This window comes from Pungitius pungitius, chromosome 17 (assembly GCF_949316345.1).
Source record: "Pungitius pungitius chromosome 17, fPunPun2.1, whole genome shotgun sequence".
NCBI lineage: Eukaryota > Metazoa > Chordata > Actinopteri > Perciformes > Gasterosteidae > Pungitius > Pungitius pungitius.
In genome coordinates, this window is record NC_084916.1 from 3,137,182 (window position 1) to 3,153,911 (window position 16,730).

Sequence of the window (16,730 nt, forward strand, 5' to 3'; positions counted from 1 at the left end):
GTGGTTCTACATGTCAGGTGGAGGAGCTCACCGTTTTAAATGTTTAATGGGTAGTGCGAACGCAAGCAGCTGAGTCAGGAGGTCCACTCATCACAGGGCTGACAGGCTGGCCGTCAGTCTTCTTCATAATTCACACTTCTTTTGGCATATATTGAATAACTAAAAGATGCACAGTAATATTATTAGTTAAGGAGGCCTTTGCCAATTGACTCGCCCATCTTCTTCTCCTCTAGCGCCACCTGTCTCAACAGTTTCTGACACACATAACTGACATAACTGACTGGTTTAATGTTTAAACTGTATATCATATATTCATTTATACATGCTCTTGTTGCGCATACTAACACTGACCATCCGATGTAGCGTGATGCTCGGTCCTCACCAGTGTGTCCGTCCCGTAGGAGGAGAAGGAGCAGCTGATCGAGTACCGCAGCACGGTGGCGAGCCTGGTGGGTCGGGCCAAGGCGGTGGTGCAGCTCTGGCCCCGCAGCGCAGAGAGCACCTTGGGAGCCACCACGCTCATAAGGTCCATCTGCGACTACAGACAGATAGAGGTAAGGGGCCGACCTTTGAGCCTCCGGCGCGAGGACGTGGCAAACTGTCTTCCCCCACTGTACCGTTAACCCTCACCGCCAGACGCCTCCTCTCTGCCCTGCACCTCCTCTCCAAGTGCCCTCCCACATCCACTTTGTGGCTGCTCTGTTATGGCGCCTTCCTTCATGCTGTGAAATCTTTAAAGTGATGAAAGTGTCAATCTCTAAGTGGTCCCTATTGTTGAATAATAGTGGAATTTTATATTCCCCTTTAGTAGCTGCTCCAACTGTTTTCACTCTTTCATTTTTAAGTATAACTAGCAGTTTAAGGTTTATCGCTCACACAATTCTCACCATCGATAAACTTTGGCTTTTGTTCTCTTTCTAAAACAACAAACGATGTGACGACAGACAGGACCGTAAAGTGGAGATTATTGAGAGGAGAGCGCTCCCCCAGTGCCACTGTCATGTAACACACACACACACACCTCAGGGAGCCAATGAATTAAACATCTATCTCATCCACCTTTCGAGGGCCTGGTCGAAAAGAGCAGCAGCTCCTCTCAGCTCGGCCCCCTCGCGCTGCTATTTTTAGTCGCGTTCCATTTGTCCATCGAGGCATTACTAAATGTGAGGTCCTGTATCCAGGTGACGGTAGAAGGCGGTGAGGTCGTCCTTCAAATCATTGATCTAGGGAAGAAATAAATACCATCTGAGCTGGAAGTAATGGAGTGTGTGCTGGCAAACGTGCATGTGACCAAAAGTAAACTTTCTCTCCTTCACTTTCCCGTGTCTCCTCTCTCTCTCCATACCTTCATGTACCTTTTTTTTGGCCCTTCTCACTCCCTCCCCTCTTCGTCTTCCTCTTCCCTTCCTCTGGGCTGGCAAGACAAACGTTCAGGTATAGCTGCCTATGTTCTCCCTCTCTCACCTCCGACTCTCACACTGCACGCACGCCACGCCGCCCTGGTCAAATTAGTTAAAACGTGGTTGGCTATCAATTTGAGCCTTCTGCCGTCCATTCATTGGATTTTCTACCCTAAAACCAAAAAATGGAATCTGGAAAATGGTCCTGATCTGTTTCGGCTGTTGGCAGTGAGCTGAACAGGATTGAGCTTTCACCTTTCATTTATGTGCATTGCATTATGGATGTATTGATGACTTGTGTGTGCAGGGAGGGGGTGAGAGAGGGTGGTGAGGGGGAGGCAGCCCTAAACACTTCCCCCACCATTGCGTGGCTTTGGCTTATGTTTATTTTAGGAAATAAGGGCTCTAATCCCAGACTTTGTTTTAGTCTCCACGTCACTGCTGTTTCTTCTTTTGACCTGTTGGTGAACCTCACTGATTGGAATGTTTTCTAGTGTGGTGTATGAGGTACCTCTCAGTAGTCAGTGTATTACTCCCCTGCATGTCCAGTTTGGATAAACACACAGAGGTACCAGCACAGAAGCAATGTACTGCTGATGTATTTTACACTGCTTCGAAAGCAGTATATCAGTTAAATGGTTATTTCTACAGCGTTACCTTGCTGTCAGTGAGGAACAGAAGCCTTCATCTTCCCCTCATTACACTGTGTGTAAAATTACTGTTTTTAGTGGCGTCAGATAACAACTTATAACAAGATAACAAGTTGCCTGTTTTTAAAGTGCAGCTTTCCAGCAAAGTAAAGCCAGGATTTTAAGTTTTTTTAATTGAATAGACCTAAAATGAAATAAAAAAATAGTATGCTTCTGATAATTATTCTGCAGCTCAGCACTGGCATGTGTCATACGACCACACTTGACTTCAACAATCCAAACGGTCGCCTTTAAGCTTGTATCTTCAGTATAATCTTTCACAATAACATCTCCCGGGGTAGAAGGTGCAAGGCGGCTTTCAGTCCACATGGCCTTGCTTACCTGCCCGGGTCTCATATCATTTTAGGGCTTCTGCTAACTTCATGAAACTCATGAATGTTTGTATTTTGTGTTGCATTATGAGTTTGTTGCTATCAACTTTTGGTTTACATGTTTTCACTTCTCCCCCCTCCTTCTTTTATCTGATCTCTCCTCCATCCATCCTGTTGCCTAACCTTCCGGTTTTATCACTCCCTCCCCTCTCCATCATCGTTCAATCTACCCCCCCCCCCCCCCGCGCCCCCCTCTCTTTCTGTTTCTGCACCCATCCTCTCGCCCGTGCCCCCCCCTCTCCCCGCCGCTCAGATCACGATAACCCGCGGCGAGGAGTGTGTGCTGGAGGAAAACTGTCAGAGGACCAAGTGGAAGGTGATCAGCACGACGGGGAACGAGGCCATGGTCCCCTCGGTGTGCTTCACCGTCCCACCCCCCAACCAGGAGGCCATCGACACCGCCAGCAGGTGAGACGCAACGAGGAGCACGTGTAGCGGTGTTGTGAAAGATGATTTGGTGAGAAATTAGTTTCCGATTTCTATAGTCTTGTTTCAGGTGTTGAGTAAACTGTGTGTGTGTGTGTGTGTGTGTGTGTGTGTGCGCGCGCAGGGCAGAGCAGCTGTACCAGAAGGTCATGTCTCTGTGGCATCAACTGCATGTGAACATGAAGAGTGTTGTGTCCTGGCACTACCTGCTCAAAGATATCAGGACTGTCTCCGGTTGGACCCTGGACACGGTGAGACTCCTTTTGGCCATCGGTCCTCTCCATTTTGCGGTCTGCCCCGCCCTCCCGCTCACCGTCTCCCTCTTGCGCCCGCCAGGTCCGCACTCAGGCCCCCGCGGAGCGGCAGCAGATCCTGGATCACCTGGACTCCCAGCTGGCCGACTTCCTGTCCGACAGCAAAGAGAGCGCCGTGTTCACGGCGGGCGAGAGACGAGAGCTGGAGCGGGACGTCCAGCAGGCCCGGCAGCACTGCCAGGACCTGCTGCTCAACATGGAGACCGGTGAGACGAATATATCGGCAAACTCTTTTATTCCATTGCATCTAGGAAGGCAAACTGCTGTAGTGCTACTGCTCAGGTCCCCGATAACTCCCCCCTCTCTCTCTCCCCAGTGGAGAAGGACGAGTCAGTCTCCCGTTCGTACCTGTCGGAGCTGCAGAACATCTCCCTTCGTCTGAACGAGTCGGAGCAGAGACTGATGAGGGCCATCCAGACCCCGCCCCCCAGCTGGCCGCTGGGTGACGGCGCCGACTACACTCCTCAGATTGCCGAGCAGGAGGTCGGTTTGAGCCCCAGCTGATTCATGAGAAATGTGAGTTCAGCTTCTCCTGGGATGCTACTCAGCACCTCATTTCCCCTTGTTGTCCAGAAGCTGCGGTCGGATCTGGACGCCGTGCGCTCCAGTCTGGGCGACGTGTCTCGCCGCTGCGTCAGTTTCTTCGAGGAGAAACCAACGTCCTCCGCTGTTCCCGTCCTCCGGTCGGAGCTCAACCAGGCTGTGGAGAAGACGGACAAGCTGCACCACCTCTCCACCGTCTACCTAGAAAAGTAAAGGAAGCTTTGTCCTCTTTCTGTTTATTGAGCAACGCAGAAATACACGCGGGTGCGTCACTCCGCTCTCTGACCTCCTCAGGCTGAAAACAGTGGACGTCCTGATGCGTAGCCTGGATGAAGCGGAGAGCCAGGTCAGGACGAGCGAGAGCAGGCTAAGTGAAGACGACGTCGTTCCTGCTGACACGGCGGCCATTCAAAGCCTCAGAGATCAACTAGGGGTAAGGGACACAGCGACGAGTCAACTCCTACTTGAGTCAAACTATTGCGCCCTTGTGCTGCATCCTCTCCCTCCGATCCCTCTCCAGGGGTGGCAGGCCGAGCTTGTCGAGCACGAGGGCGTCTTCCAGGCCCTGCAGTCGGAAGTGGGCCGGGCCAAAGAGGCGGGCTTCCAGCTCAGCAGGCTCCACCCGGACCGCAGCTCCGAGCTGGAGCGCTACCAGGAGAGGGCCAATCAGATGGCCAACAGGTGGAGCGGAGTGAAGAGACAGATGGAGACCCGGTGAGCAGCACGGGGTGATGAGGGGAAATGAATGATGGAAGGGTTGGGGACGAGAAGAGCACAAGGATTACAGAGCGATTGTTAGGGGGCTGTATGATGGCAAGACACTGTCGAGATTTTTGTCGGTGCCATTATATAAAATCTAAGTTCAAGGTTGTGATTAAACAAAAAAGGGAAAATCTGCCATGTTCTAAACTTGGTCTGTACTTCCAATGGATGAATGAAGTCTTGCCTGCTTTATTCCAGACGAACCGATCTAGAGGCCCTGGGCTCGGCCCTGCAGCAGTACAGACACAGCCATTCCGCTCTGATCAGCTGGATCGAAGAAACCACGGAGAGACAGGAGAACACACGACCCGGACAGACGGACAGCAAAGCGCTGTCCGAACAGCTGGCCCAGCAAACGGTCAGTTACACGTACTCTGGAAACATGGAAAAACGGGTATAAATAGGGATACGGCTTATCAAATCTGTGCGCCCTAAATAAATCATGTGTGTTCTTTGTTGTCTCGTTTCCCTTAACAGGCATTAGTAGCTGAGATTGAACAGAATCAGGCCAAACTAGACGAGTGCCAGACTCACTCCAAGCTGTACTGCACCTCGGTGAAGGTAAGGGAACCGGTTTGTGCGTCAGTGCTCTGTTTCGCACACCATTAAGACACGTAAATACATATAGAGTCAGTTTACAAACTGGAATTCCATTAATACATTAAAATACCCTCTTTTGTATTGAATCTAATCATAATGCATGTTCTCATGTGTCCATGGCTGTGTTCTGTAGGACTATGAACTGCAGCTGATGACCTACAGAGCCTTTGTGGAATCTACGCACAAGTTGCCCGTCAAGAGGAGGAGGATACATTCTTCCTCTGACGCCATCACTCAGGAGGTGAGAACGAGTCCCGTCAACTGTTGTGAGAAATATTCCGAACAAATATAAATAGTGCAAGTATAAATGTTGATGATCTACATGTCATGTTTCTCTTCTGCAGTTCATGGACCTGCGCACGCGCTACACAGCCTTGGTCACCTTGACAACCCAACACGTGAAGTACATCAGCGACGCACTGAGAAGACTAGAAGAAGAAGAGGTGAGGCTTTGTTGGATGAAATCACTGCCCTGCAATCTGGAAGAGCTTCTAGATGGTTTGAGAATCATCTTGGGTTATTTGTATGTGTGCAGAAAGAGGTGGAGGAGGAGAAGCAGGCCAGGGTGGGGCAGGTTTCAGACCTGCTGGGCTGGGTCAAAGGCCTCCAGGGACGGACCGGGGGCCCTGACGCAGCGTCCTCGCTGGCTGCTCAACAGGTATCCACCATGACAGACATTTCAGCATTAAAAGCCGCCCCCTGCTTCCTTATATAACTGTTTCTAATGGATAATGCTTCCTCGTGAATGAAATGTAATTTGCTGTTTAATTGATACATGGTTCAACATGGCTGCACTAAGAGCCTCATGCGTATGTGTTCTTCTAAAGGCCATCAGGGATCAGCTGGCAGCCAAGAAAGATGAAGTTGCTGAAGCCATCAGGAGCACTCAGGTCTTCCTGCTGTCAAAACAGGCCAACAAGTAAGATCCCGAACCACTCCTTCACCGAACTCGGTTTGACCTCATCGCTGTCCAAGAATCTAGCACACAGCACCGCACATTCGAAGCATTCTCATCCAGCTGCTTGTCCGGCAAATTCAGAATTAAAGGAACTTGGGGTTGTATGAGGTTCTTCTCCATAGTCAGTGAATTTAGTTACAGTAGATGGTGTTCACAGAAAGAGACGGGAGTGGCCCTTTCTTTGCCCTTTGCCTTCTCTGGTAGGACGGGAGGCTGTTATGAAGCCACGAGTCTCTATGGGCCTGAACAGTACTTTTACCCTTTGTCTTGTGATGTGACATTAGTGTTTTAAATGGTAAAAAATTCACTCAACTCAAAAAACATAAACTAACTAACCTGGCTATTGGTGCAGACGGGCTGGTCTGAGTAGGTCACAAACTGCTGATCTACTGGGATTTTCACTCACAACCATCTCAAGGGTTTACACACAATGGTCCCAAAAAGTGTGACGGGAAATGCCTTGTTGATGTGAGAGGTCAGAGGGTTCAAGATGAAAGGAAGGTTAACAGTAACCGTAATGCAGAATAGCATCTCTGAACGCACATCACATGGAACCCTGGAGAAAGGGCTACAGCAGCAGAAGAGCACACCCGGGGCCACTCCTGTCAGCCAAGAACAGGAAAGTGAGACTACAACAGTAGAAGATTGGGACCACGTTGCCTGGTCTGATGAGTCTCAATTTCAGCTGCGACATTCCACAGTCAAAATGTGGCGCGAACAACATGAAAGCATGGATCCACCCGGCCTCGTACCATGTCAATGTGGACCAAAATCTCTGAGGAATGTTTCCAACATCTTTGAAATTATGCCACCACGAATTAAGGCAGTTTTGTTATTGTACCAAATGGTTTGCTTACAGTATCTTGAGCCTTTCTCATTGGGAACATAAGTGTCAATAATACAAAAAAAATACCTTTTGGGTGCTTTGCACATTAAACTCATTAGCCCACCCGCCCTGTGTCCTCCTCAGGTTGTCCTCAGAGGAGCGTGCTCATGTTGAGGCTCAGCTGGACGAGCTGAAGGCCACCTACAAACATCTGTGTGACAGCTCCGCCCAGCAGCTCCAGCAGCTGGAGCAGCAACTGGCCAAGGAGGAGGAAAGAAAGGTACATCGGTTGGAGGGTTGGGCAGAGATGGAAAAGGGAGCCGAGCCGATTAGTGATCTAGTTTCAGGCTTAGTAAGCTTGTCAGAATGCATTTGTGATATTGCCGAAAACGCTTGCAAGCTGAGTGTGTGTGTGTGTGTGTGCGCGTGTGGGCCAGCGAGAGTGTGTGTGTGAGCGCGTCGTGCAGCATGATGTGTATTCACGGACTTATGACCAACATCACTACTATTGACAAGTGTTTAACAAACGTCACAGACCCTGTTCAGACGTGTATCCAGATGATCTGAAAACATAGAAAACTGTATTGTTTTCTAAAGTAACACAGAAGAATTCACTGGATGACACTGTCTGAACCGGGCCGTAGCATGGAGTGTTCCACCAACTAAAAGCCTGCAGTCATTTCATAGTTGTTATCATCATCATCATCATCCTCACCATCACTGTCATCATCATCATCATCATCATCAGAAAACGCATCTGCTAAACTGCTAACATGGTTAATCCATGGCCTTAGTGGTGCCGCACCAGTCATGCTAGCAGTTAGCTAGAATCTGTAGCTCCGCTTTCTGTTGATCCATCGTTAAAAATCATTTAAGGAATAGATTCACCTTCCCGTTGTAGTCTTCTCTGTAGCTACAGAATAGTATCATGTTTGTTTTCTTCATGTAGTTGTAACTTAAAGCGACAGCATAATGTAAACATGTTCCATTGAGATAGTTTGTACTCTGTACACACATACGTTTACCCTATGTGTATGTGTACACTAGTCCATTTTCACATGAGCTGTCCGCTCTCATTTCGTCATTCCTCTTCTGCCACATACAATACGGTATATCCATCAAATCAATGTATTCAATGTGCGAGAATCTTAGGGTTTTCAAAGCAATCCGTGATTATAACGTTTGTTTTGATACTGCACAGCACGGCTGGTTCTTCTGTGAATGTTCTATGTTTTCCAAGGGGACCTTTATGTGTCTTAGAAAAGACGTTTAAAAACAAAGTTACTTTTAGGGGTAAAAGGTGTAAGTGCACCAGAGGCCAGCTATGCATAAACACTTCACCATTTGAGCATGTTGGGTCCAGATCACCAGAGTGTGTGAATGACAGTTGTTGTTTGTTCTAATGCATACCATTAATGTGTGAAACTTTAAACCAGCATTTTGCTTGAAAACCACTAACAGCAGCCAGAGGTGACAACCGAGCTCTGGGCCAAGGATCCGAATGGGAAACGGAAAATAAAGCAGGACATTTGTAAACGAACCAAATAGTCAGATCAGTTTACTGTTCAGTCTGAGTATAACGATCCTATGTCAACATGGTATATAGCAACAAATGTGCAACAGAAGCGCCAGGCAAACCTTTATTATTTAAGTAAGGTCAGCAGGAGAATTTAGTGTCAGTGCAGTGATGGAGTCACAATTAAGAGTGGCATGCTGAATGCTAACAACCAGCTTCTCACCCGTTGCGCCTCGCTCTGCCGAGCCATAAGTCCATTAGTGTGTGTGCCACGGGACGAGCCCGTACGGTAAGTAGCGCTCGCTCTCTTTCCTCTCAACTAGACATTCTATCCACCTCTTCCTCTTCCTGTGTGTCTTTGTTTTCTGGTGTCTTTTTCTCTACTTTCTTGGTTTCTAGTTGCTTTCTTGCATGCTTAGTGCTTGTTTTAGAATTGCAGTAGTAAATGTTGAATTGATTTTGATATCCAAAATGTTGACTATTTAATTATGAGTTTTTATAATTACATCCCATGTGTTGTATATGTGGTTTTGGGTTTTCCTCTTTTTCTAATTCTGCTCATGAAATGCTATACTAGTATAAGTAGTATGATGGTATAGTTTAATTGATAATTTTACTGTCTCCAAGTACCATACCACTTCTAAGTTGTTCTTCAATGGAATAAATGACATTTTGTTTTCTTTATCTTTGTAGAACCTAACTGCCATTGCTGGAGTAATTGACCTGGGAACAGTGGAAACATTCCCAGTGTTCAAAGCAGCCCAGCGTGGTCTTATTGACCAGGACACCTGCTATGTGCTACTGGAGGCCCAGCTCATTAACGGTGGACTCCTGCAGCCTGACTCCACTCTCAATCTGTCTCTGGAACAAGGTCTAGCTGAAGGCCTCATTGACACGCACACTGGACAGTGCCTTTCCGAGCTAGAGAGAGCCCTGCTTTTGGTGGAAAATACCCAGTGTACAGATGACCAACAACAACGTGTGTTGCCAGCAACTGCAGCAATCGAGTTGGGCCTCATCAGAGAAGAGGTCGGGCTCCGCATTTTAGAACTCCAGATGCACACTGGAGGCCTGAGGAGCTCAAAGGGAACAATTATGAGTTTGGAGCAAGCCGATGACAAGAGACTTTTGCCTCCCGGAGCCTTCACCAAACTCCAGGCGAGGCAACAACAAAGAGAGCTGATTGATCCCAACACGGCGGAAAAATTAAACCTACACGGTCTACTGGAGCGCTGCGTCCTCGACAATGACTCCGGCCTGCTCCTCCTCCCTGTCAAACAGCAACCGGGAGGCACCGTCTGCCTCCAGTCTGGTAGAAAAGTTGGCATATTCCGCGCAGTCCAGGAAGGTCTGATTGATCGCAAAGTCACTGTACGACTCCTGGAGGCTCAGCTCTTTGCTGGTGGTATCGCTGACCCGCGGTCGGGCCACCGGTTGACAGTCGATGAGGCGGTTCGTCATGGGCTTATGGACCAGGATCTAGCCTGCGCCATCTTAGCCCGACAGCTCCAAAATGGGGGAATTCTGGACCCAGTCAGTGGAGAACGCCTGGATCTGGAACAGAGTATATGCAGGGATCTTCTCTCTCCTCGTTTGGCTCTGTTGGTGCTTGAGTCTCTTGGGGCTTTCATGGGATTACTGTGGCCTGAATCTGGAGAACTGCTGCCCTTTGTCGAGGCTCTTCAGCAGGGATCCATCTCAGGGGAGCTTTCAAGGAACATTCTGAGGCAGCGACATGCCATCGGGGCTTTGTATAACCCGGAAACCCTCCAGGTGCTGTCCCTAAACCAGGCTGCTGAAGAGGCCCTTGAGCCCAGTGCTGTCAGTTTTCTCAAGAGCACCCACATCCCAGATGTTCTTTCCCGCATGAACCAGTCAGTAACCCCATCTCTCAAGCGCTTAAGCTGGGGTTCAGCCAGCTCTTCTCCACCTCCATCCTCTCCATTGCATTCATCGTCTTCTGCAGGCCCTGTTTGGGATGCAACACCAACATGTGGGATCGATCCAGAAGAGCAAGCAAAGCACAAGCTGCTCTTTCACCTCATGACTCACAGCTATGTGGATGCTCACTCCGGAAAAAGATTAGTGCTGCTCGACTCTGAGTTGGTGGAGTTGGTCAGAGCTACACAACTGATTGCTGAAGCCTCTAAAAGTCAAGTTGAGCCAGAAAGCAGAGATGAACAGGGAGAGCGTCGAGGGGTGAGCGAATTTAGTTTGGCAGATTTAGCATTACGTGAAACACAAACTAAGGTTGAAAAAGAACGTTCTGACATCACACCAAATAAAGAACTTAAGAGGAATAGTATAGGTAGTGTAGGAGAAAGGTATGACCGAGAAAGTGAGAAGAACCTGGTGCACAAATCATCAGTAACTACAGATGGGGATTTAGCCTTTGAAGCTATCAATGAACTTGCTGTGGAGAAATATGTTAAAGAAAAAGTAGAAGAAACATCCAACCATGAAAGTTTAATGGCTACAGCTAAAAATGTTGAAGGGCCAAATGAGCTGGTAGCAACTCAATTCAAACCGAGGCATGATGGTGGCCACCAGGAGGCTATTAGTACAATCACATCAGAAGAAACAAAAACTCCCAATTCCAAAGCACTGAGATCCCCAAATGTGACTGAAGATGCTAAATCAAACAAACAAACCAAACAACAAATGCTTAAAACAGAGCCCGACTCCCAGCATGCAATCCTTCATACTGATATCTGTGATTCAGGAGCGGAAGAGGAAGGGGAGGATCCTGAAATAGCAAAGTTAGTCAGAGAGCTCAAACGAGGAGGTCTGTTGACAGAGGAAGGGGAAAAGTTGCTCCCAGATGAGGCAGTGGCCCAAGGGGTCATCCCAGGCCACACAGCAGTTAAATTGATGGCTCAGACTGGTCTGTTTGGAGGATTCCTGGATGCAAGCAGCGGGGAGTCACTCAGCATGTCGGATGTTGTGCAGGGGGGTTTACTTGATGAAGATCTAATGTGGAGTGTTCTCAGGGCAGATAAAACGTTGGCAGGGGTTGTAGATGCAGAGAAAAAACAGATCTGCGGCGTGAGGCAGGCTGCTCAGGCAGGTTTGATTGACCCCAACACCGCTGCTCGACTTCTGGAAGCCCAGGTGGCTTCTGGGGGCATTGTTGACCTAGGTAGAGATAAGAAAGTCTCTGTCACACTCGCAGCAAACCTGGGACTGATTGAGGAGGATCAAAGGGAAGAATTGGTGGCACTAGAGAAGGCCTGCAAAGGTAAGGATACAGATTTAGCAACAGCCCTCACTAAGGCCAGTTTACAGCTACAAATGGAAGGTGTTATTGACCCAGAGTCCAAGTCTCCAGTTCCTCTGGAGGAAGCTATTCAGAAAGGGTTAATTAGATCCGAAGAGGCGTATCGAGTGTTGGCTCGACAAGTGGCTGAGGGTGGTATAATACATCACGCCTCCGGGGTGAGGCTGTCAGTTCCTGAGGCTGTCGATAGAGGACTGGTGGATCGATCCACTGCGCCCGGGCTGGAAGAACTAGAGTGGGTCTACCAAGGAAAAATCAGCTCTTCATCTCATCCAGAAGCTGTTGTTCTCCAGGCATCGACAGGAGCTATTTTGGACCCCGACTCTGGCTGTAAGCTGACCTTAACACAGGCGGTTGCTAGGGGTCTTCTGGATGAGACTATTGCCGGAGACGCCATGGCGTCTTCAACTGTAACAGGAGTGCTCGACCCTGAAAGCGCACGCATTGTGCCTTATTCTGATCTTGTTAACAGGGGAAAGATAGATATTGCGACAGGCAAACGCTTCTTGGAGGTGAAACCCTTCAGAGGTGTTTGGGATGGTCACACAAGAACCATGTTGACCCTTCCTGAGGCAGTGGCATCAAAGCAAGTTGACCCGGTTGCAGCATTGAGGATCCTCCAAAGCCAGGCAGACAGTGGAGGGATCATTGACATCAGCACTGGAGAAAGGCTCCCGCTACCCGAAGCCTGTGAAAGAGGGTTAGTTGAAGACAACATGGCCAGGGTGATGGCCAGCAACCAGTTTTTGAAAGGAGGCTTAGTTGATCCCGCCACTGGACATCGAGTCTCTAATCTCGAGGATGCAGTTGCAAAAAAACTGATGTCCAGTGACTTGGCTTCAGAGATTCAGGAGAAATTGGCTTGTGTGGAAATTGAGGGGCGTGAAGGTAGCGCTTCCGCTGTCGCCGCAGCTATTGGCACATACAGCCCGGCTGTTGAAATGTCAGTGTCGAGCCCAACCACTCCAGCAAACCGGTCAGACGCAAACCCTGAGATACGTCCAGGAAGTCCACTTGTAAAGAAAGGATTAGGAATTCCATTGGATGAAGGAAATACATTGACAGCTATAGAAATGACTAGAAAAGGGGAAACAATTGTGTCAGCGGAAGATATGCCTGCAATTGAGCGTGACCAATCCCTAGACCTCCTGTGTGAATTTGTTACTAGTGTTGAGAAAAGAGTTCAAGAAGCTATTGAGCAGATTGTTCCACAGACAGACATCCATAAGTCAGAGCCTCCCCATAAGCAAAAGCCCAATGAGAGGCTGCAAGTGGTTGTGAGGGAGACTGAAGACAAAAGAGAGGGGAACCTTTTCAGAGATGATGTCGGTGATGCAGACAGAGATTTACAGGGAGAGGTTGGAATAGAAGCTGCTGCCATAAGGTTGGCTGAGGAACATGTGGAGATTGGGGAAAAGGAGTGTAGATGGAGTGATGAGAGTAAGTCAGTGGTTCATTATGATTCTGAAGATGGAAACCAGGCAGGCTTTGTGGGGGCAGAGTTTAGAGATGACCGAGATGGAAAAGATGGCATTGAAGAGGACCTAGCAGCGCAAAGCAAGGATGTTGAAGACAAGAAGGTCAATACGATGGAGGGAGATGAGCCTGTAGAGATTAAGACCAAGCCTAGCAAAGACCCGGAGTCGTTGACTTCTCCACCCATGGAGACGGAAAGCAAAAGCAAGAAGAAAAGGAAGAATAAAAGGAACGGAAAACACAAAGGGCCAGAGACAGAAAAGCACCAGCCTTCATCTCAAATTGATCAGGCTGATGCAAATATTGAAGGGAAGCCTGAGGCCATCGATGTCATTGCATCACAGGACAAACCACAGAAATCCCCGGTTCATCTCCAAGGAGAACGTGAAGCAGAGAATGACAGAGAAGGTGAGGCTCAAAATAATTTAGTAAAACAGGAACACGAAGCAGTTCCATCCATTGAATTGACAGAGCATGCCACCGAGCCAGAGAAAGATGCAATACAAATTGCCTTGAAGGATACAGAATTCCGTGATATGAAAGAGGAGATGAAAAAGGAGGAACAGAAGGAGCACGGCGAGGAGAAGGCTCAGGAATGCAGTCAGGAGCTCACAAAAAGAGAAGAGCAAGAATTCCCTCCAAAATCTGCTCTACCAAACGACGAGAAAGCCGCCCTGATACTGAAAGCCAAAGAGAGCATTCTTAAGAAGGTGTTTGAAAAAGGTGTGAGTGAGAAGCAGGCTGCCGAGGAGCTGCAAGCACTGCGAAAGGAGAGACAAGGCAAGACCGCAAGGACACAACCTCTGCTGGCTAAGGCTGAGGGAGGGGACAGTTATGATGATAATATAACGAGACCAAGTGGGTCACAGGAAGAGTGTAAGGAAGACAAAATGACCATAGCAGGGGTTAAAGTAGGTGAGGCCCTCAAGGAGGACACGGAGACCCAGGTGTCTTCAAACGAGAAAGAAAAGAACCGAAGCTTTGGAAAGGAAGACGTTGAAATGGCTCCGTCAGTCCAGCCTGAAGAAAGCGACCAAAGTAGACCGAGAAAGAAGAAAAAGAAGGGTACGAGTCTAAAAGTGACTGACAAAAGCAAACCTGATACGGAGGAGGTAACAACAGAAAAAGTGGATTCCGACACAAAATGTGCAGTACCAAAACCAGATTTGGAAACTTCCACTAAGGAGCAGCAGATGGACACACAGCCAGCCAGCCGCATCGAGAGACCTTCAGCCGTTGAAGGAGAGGCCGTTTTAATTCATGTTGACGGAGGTGAGAGCAGCCGGCAGAGTCTTCCATATTTACGTCAATCAGATGAAGTCCATTCTCGCACGGAGGAACGCGCCCAACCTGCAGCCGGTACGTCTGTTGGGATCGAAGAATCACCGACTGCCTTCTGTCACGAGGCCGTCCCGTGCAAGCTAGCCATCCAACCCACAGCTCAACCGGATAAAACGGAGGGGACGGGTAGAAAGAAGAAAAGGCCCCGACCCGCCCAAGCTGATTGCCCCCGTGTTTCCCAATCAAAAGACCAGCAGCGCCTCGCGTCGGCCAAATCAGCGCTCTCAGAAGACTCCTTAACCGAGTGTGACTCGCCAGGAGCCGCCGAGTCTGATACAGCGTCTGAGAGTTGGGGCGACGGAGAAGACGCCGCGAGAGAGGGTCGACAATCGGCGCCGAACAAAGAGCGGACCGCCTCCACCGGCAAGGTAAGAAGTCAGCCCATCGTTTGTCAGACCTAGAGAGACGCGTCTTCTGCCTACCGTTATGTTTTATCGCCTGTCCCGCGTTTGTTTCCAAAGTCGTCTTTGATGCGCCAGGAGTGCCTGGAGCACGACCAGCGACTCGTGGCCCTGCTCTCTATGGTCCGACACGTGGAGGTCCGACTCAAACAGCAGCAACAGCAGTCCGTGGGCCGCAGCCTCATCGCCCTGGAGGACATCATCCGACAGACCGAGGTGATTTACCTGATTGGCATATGCATATGCTGCTCGTGCACCTGTGTTGGCCGTGGAATTAGGTCTCAGGTTCGGTCGTGGCACTCGGTTCCCAGAGTGAGACCGAAACAAAGCCGATTAGCGGATTAGTCTCTTTCCAGCGCATCAAGAAAACTTTTGTTTCCTTAATCTGTCTCTCAGACTCTGGACCTGGAGCTGCGCGACTTGCAGCCCGTGGTCACTGAGGAGGTGGAGGCCGCAGAGGAGCTATTGAAGCCCCCCCCCAAAGACGTTCCTCCGCAGCTCCTGTTGGCCGTGGAGAAGGACGGGCGGGGCTTGGCTCGAGGCTACGAGGCTGCCACGGCACTTTCCCAAGGCATTCTGCAGAGTCTACGAGACCATCGAGACTCGTATAAGGTAAAAGGAGCAGGAAAACCGCTTCGAACCACTTTTTTGCTTCAGAAGAATTCCTTGGTTCCGCCTCCTCTTTTGAATTGAATCATTGCGCCATTTCTCTTAGGAGGCAGTAACAGCTGAGCAGAAGTCGCTGGGGGGGCAGGTGGAGAGTCTGCTCTCCTGGTTGCGGGGGACGGAAGCCCAGATGAACGGAGGAATGGAAAAAATGGAGGAGGCAGAGAGAGACGACCATTGCGATCAGCTCACACAGGAGCTGAATCTCTGCAAGGCAGGTTGCCCGTGGCTCCGTTCTCCTCTCTGCACCACCCGTAGAGCAATGGAGGAATAACGCAGGTGCCTCTTTCAGGAGCTCCAGTCCGCCCTGACGGCTCGCTCCGGGGAGGTCGACGGCGTGGCCTTCGACATCCAGGTGTTCGTCTCGGAGCGAGCCCAGGACATGGCCCCCGAGCAGAGCCGCCGGCTCCTGGGGCAGCTCCAGCAGCTCCAGAGGGCCTTCCACCTGGCGTTCGGACAAGCCCAGGCCTGGGCCGACGCCCTGTCCGCCCAGAGGGCCAGGGAGGAGGAGCGGCAGCGCAGGGAGAGAGTCAAAGAAGACGAGCAGGAGAGAGAAAGGCGGAGAGCGAGGGAGAGAGAGGTTTGGAAAAAGACGGGGTGCGATTGGTTTGAAAGCCGGCGCTGTTTCCCCCTAGTCCATTTTAAATTCAGTCAGCTTGACTGGGCTGTATGTCAGAGCTTCATATGTCATGCTGTAAACTATTGCCCTGCTTTCTTACTCAAGAGCACAGTACTCACGTTCTATAAAAACAACTCGTATCACTCTAGAAACTATAAAAGCCTGATATAAACAAGCTAACCTCCACTTAACATGCACCCTCATCAGACATCACATCAAACCTATTCTCATCATCCTTCTTTGCTACTCGGCATGTCTCCATAACGTGTGTTTTATTAACCTGTTTGCCTTGCTGTTCCAGATTGCCACTGAGGGAAATCGCTTGTGTTACGGCGGTAACAAAGGCCAGAGATCTGATAGCAGAAAAGGCCTCGCTGGCTACGGCGCTTTGCTGTTTTTCCTCTTGTCTCACTCGAATGAAGAGAGGAGAGAGGAAAAACGGCCAATAAACGTGTATTTGTTTGATTTCTCTGCGTCGTTTGTTGTCTCTGTTGTCGTTGAAGATGCTTTGTGTGTCTGTGTGT

The 16,730-nt window shown here is 49.4% G+C and overlaps 1 protein-coding gene across 20 annotated transcripts in view; it reads left to right on the plus strand.

The window, feature by feature from the left end:
- The window catches only part of macf1a (microtubule actin crosslinking factor 1a), a 152,924-nt gene that overhangs the window by 77,099 nt on the left and 59,095 nt on the right, over positions 1-16,730 (plus strand). For 13 of the 20 annotated variants that reach the window (XM_062558576.1, XM_062558578.1, XM_062558579.1 and 10 more), the window contains 21 exons: positions 402-554; positions 1,423-1,434; positions 2,735-2,889; positions 3,032-3,158; positions 3,244-3,427; positions 3,538-3,704; positions 3,795-3,973; positions 4,059-4,197; positions 4,285-4,478; positions 4,725-4,884; positions 5,004-5,087; positions 5,260-5,367; positions 5,471-5,569; positions 5,662-5,784; positions 5,954-6,045; positions 7,055-7,190; positions 9,120-14,888; positions 14,982-15,137; positions 15,318-15,533; positions 15,637-15,801; positions 15,880-16,167. In XM_062558576.1, coding sequence (XP_062414560.1) covers positions 402-554; positions 1,423-1,434; positions 2,735-2,889; positions 3,032-3,158; positions 3,244-3,427; positions 3,538-3,704; positions 3,795-3,973; positions 4,059-4,197; positions 4,285-4,478; positions 4,725-4,884; positions 5,004-5,087; positions 5,260-5,367; positions 5,471-5,569; positions 5,662-5,784; positions 5,954-6,045; positions 7,055-7,190; positions 9,120-14,888; positions 14,982-15,137; positions 15,318-15,533; positions 15,637-15,801; positions 15,880-16,167 — 8,706 coding nt within the window. The remainder of the gene's footprint in view (positions 1-401; positions 555-1,422; positions 1,435-2,734; positions 2,890-3,031; positions 3,159-3,243; positions 3,428-3,537; positions 3,705-3,794; positions 3,974-4,058; positions 4,198-4,284; positions 4,479-4,724; positions 4,885-5,003; positions 5,088-5,259; positions 5,368-5,470; positions 5,570-5,661; positions 5,785-5,953; positions 6,046-7,054; positions 7,191-9,119; positions 14,889-14,981; positions 15,138-15,317; positions 15,534-15,636; positions 15,802-15,879; positions 16,168-16,730) is intronic. The other 7 variants (XM_062558577.1, XM_062558580.1, XM_062558584.1 and 4 more) reach the window with 2 other exon arrangements.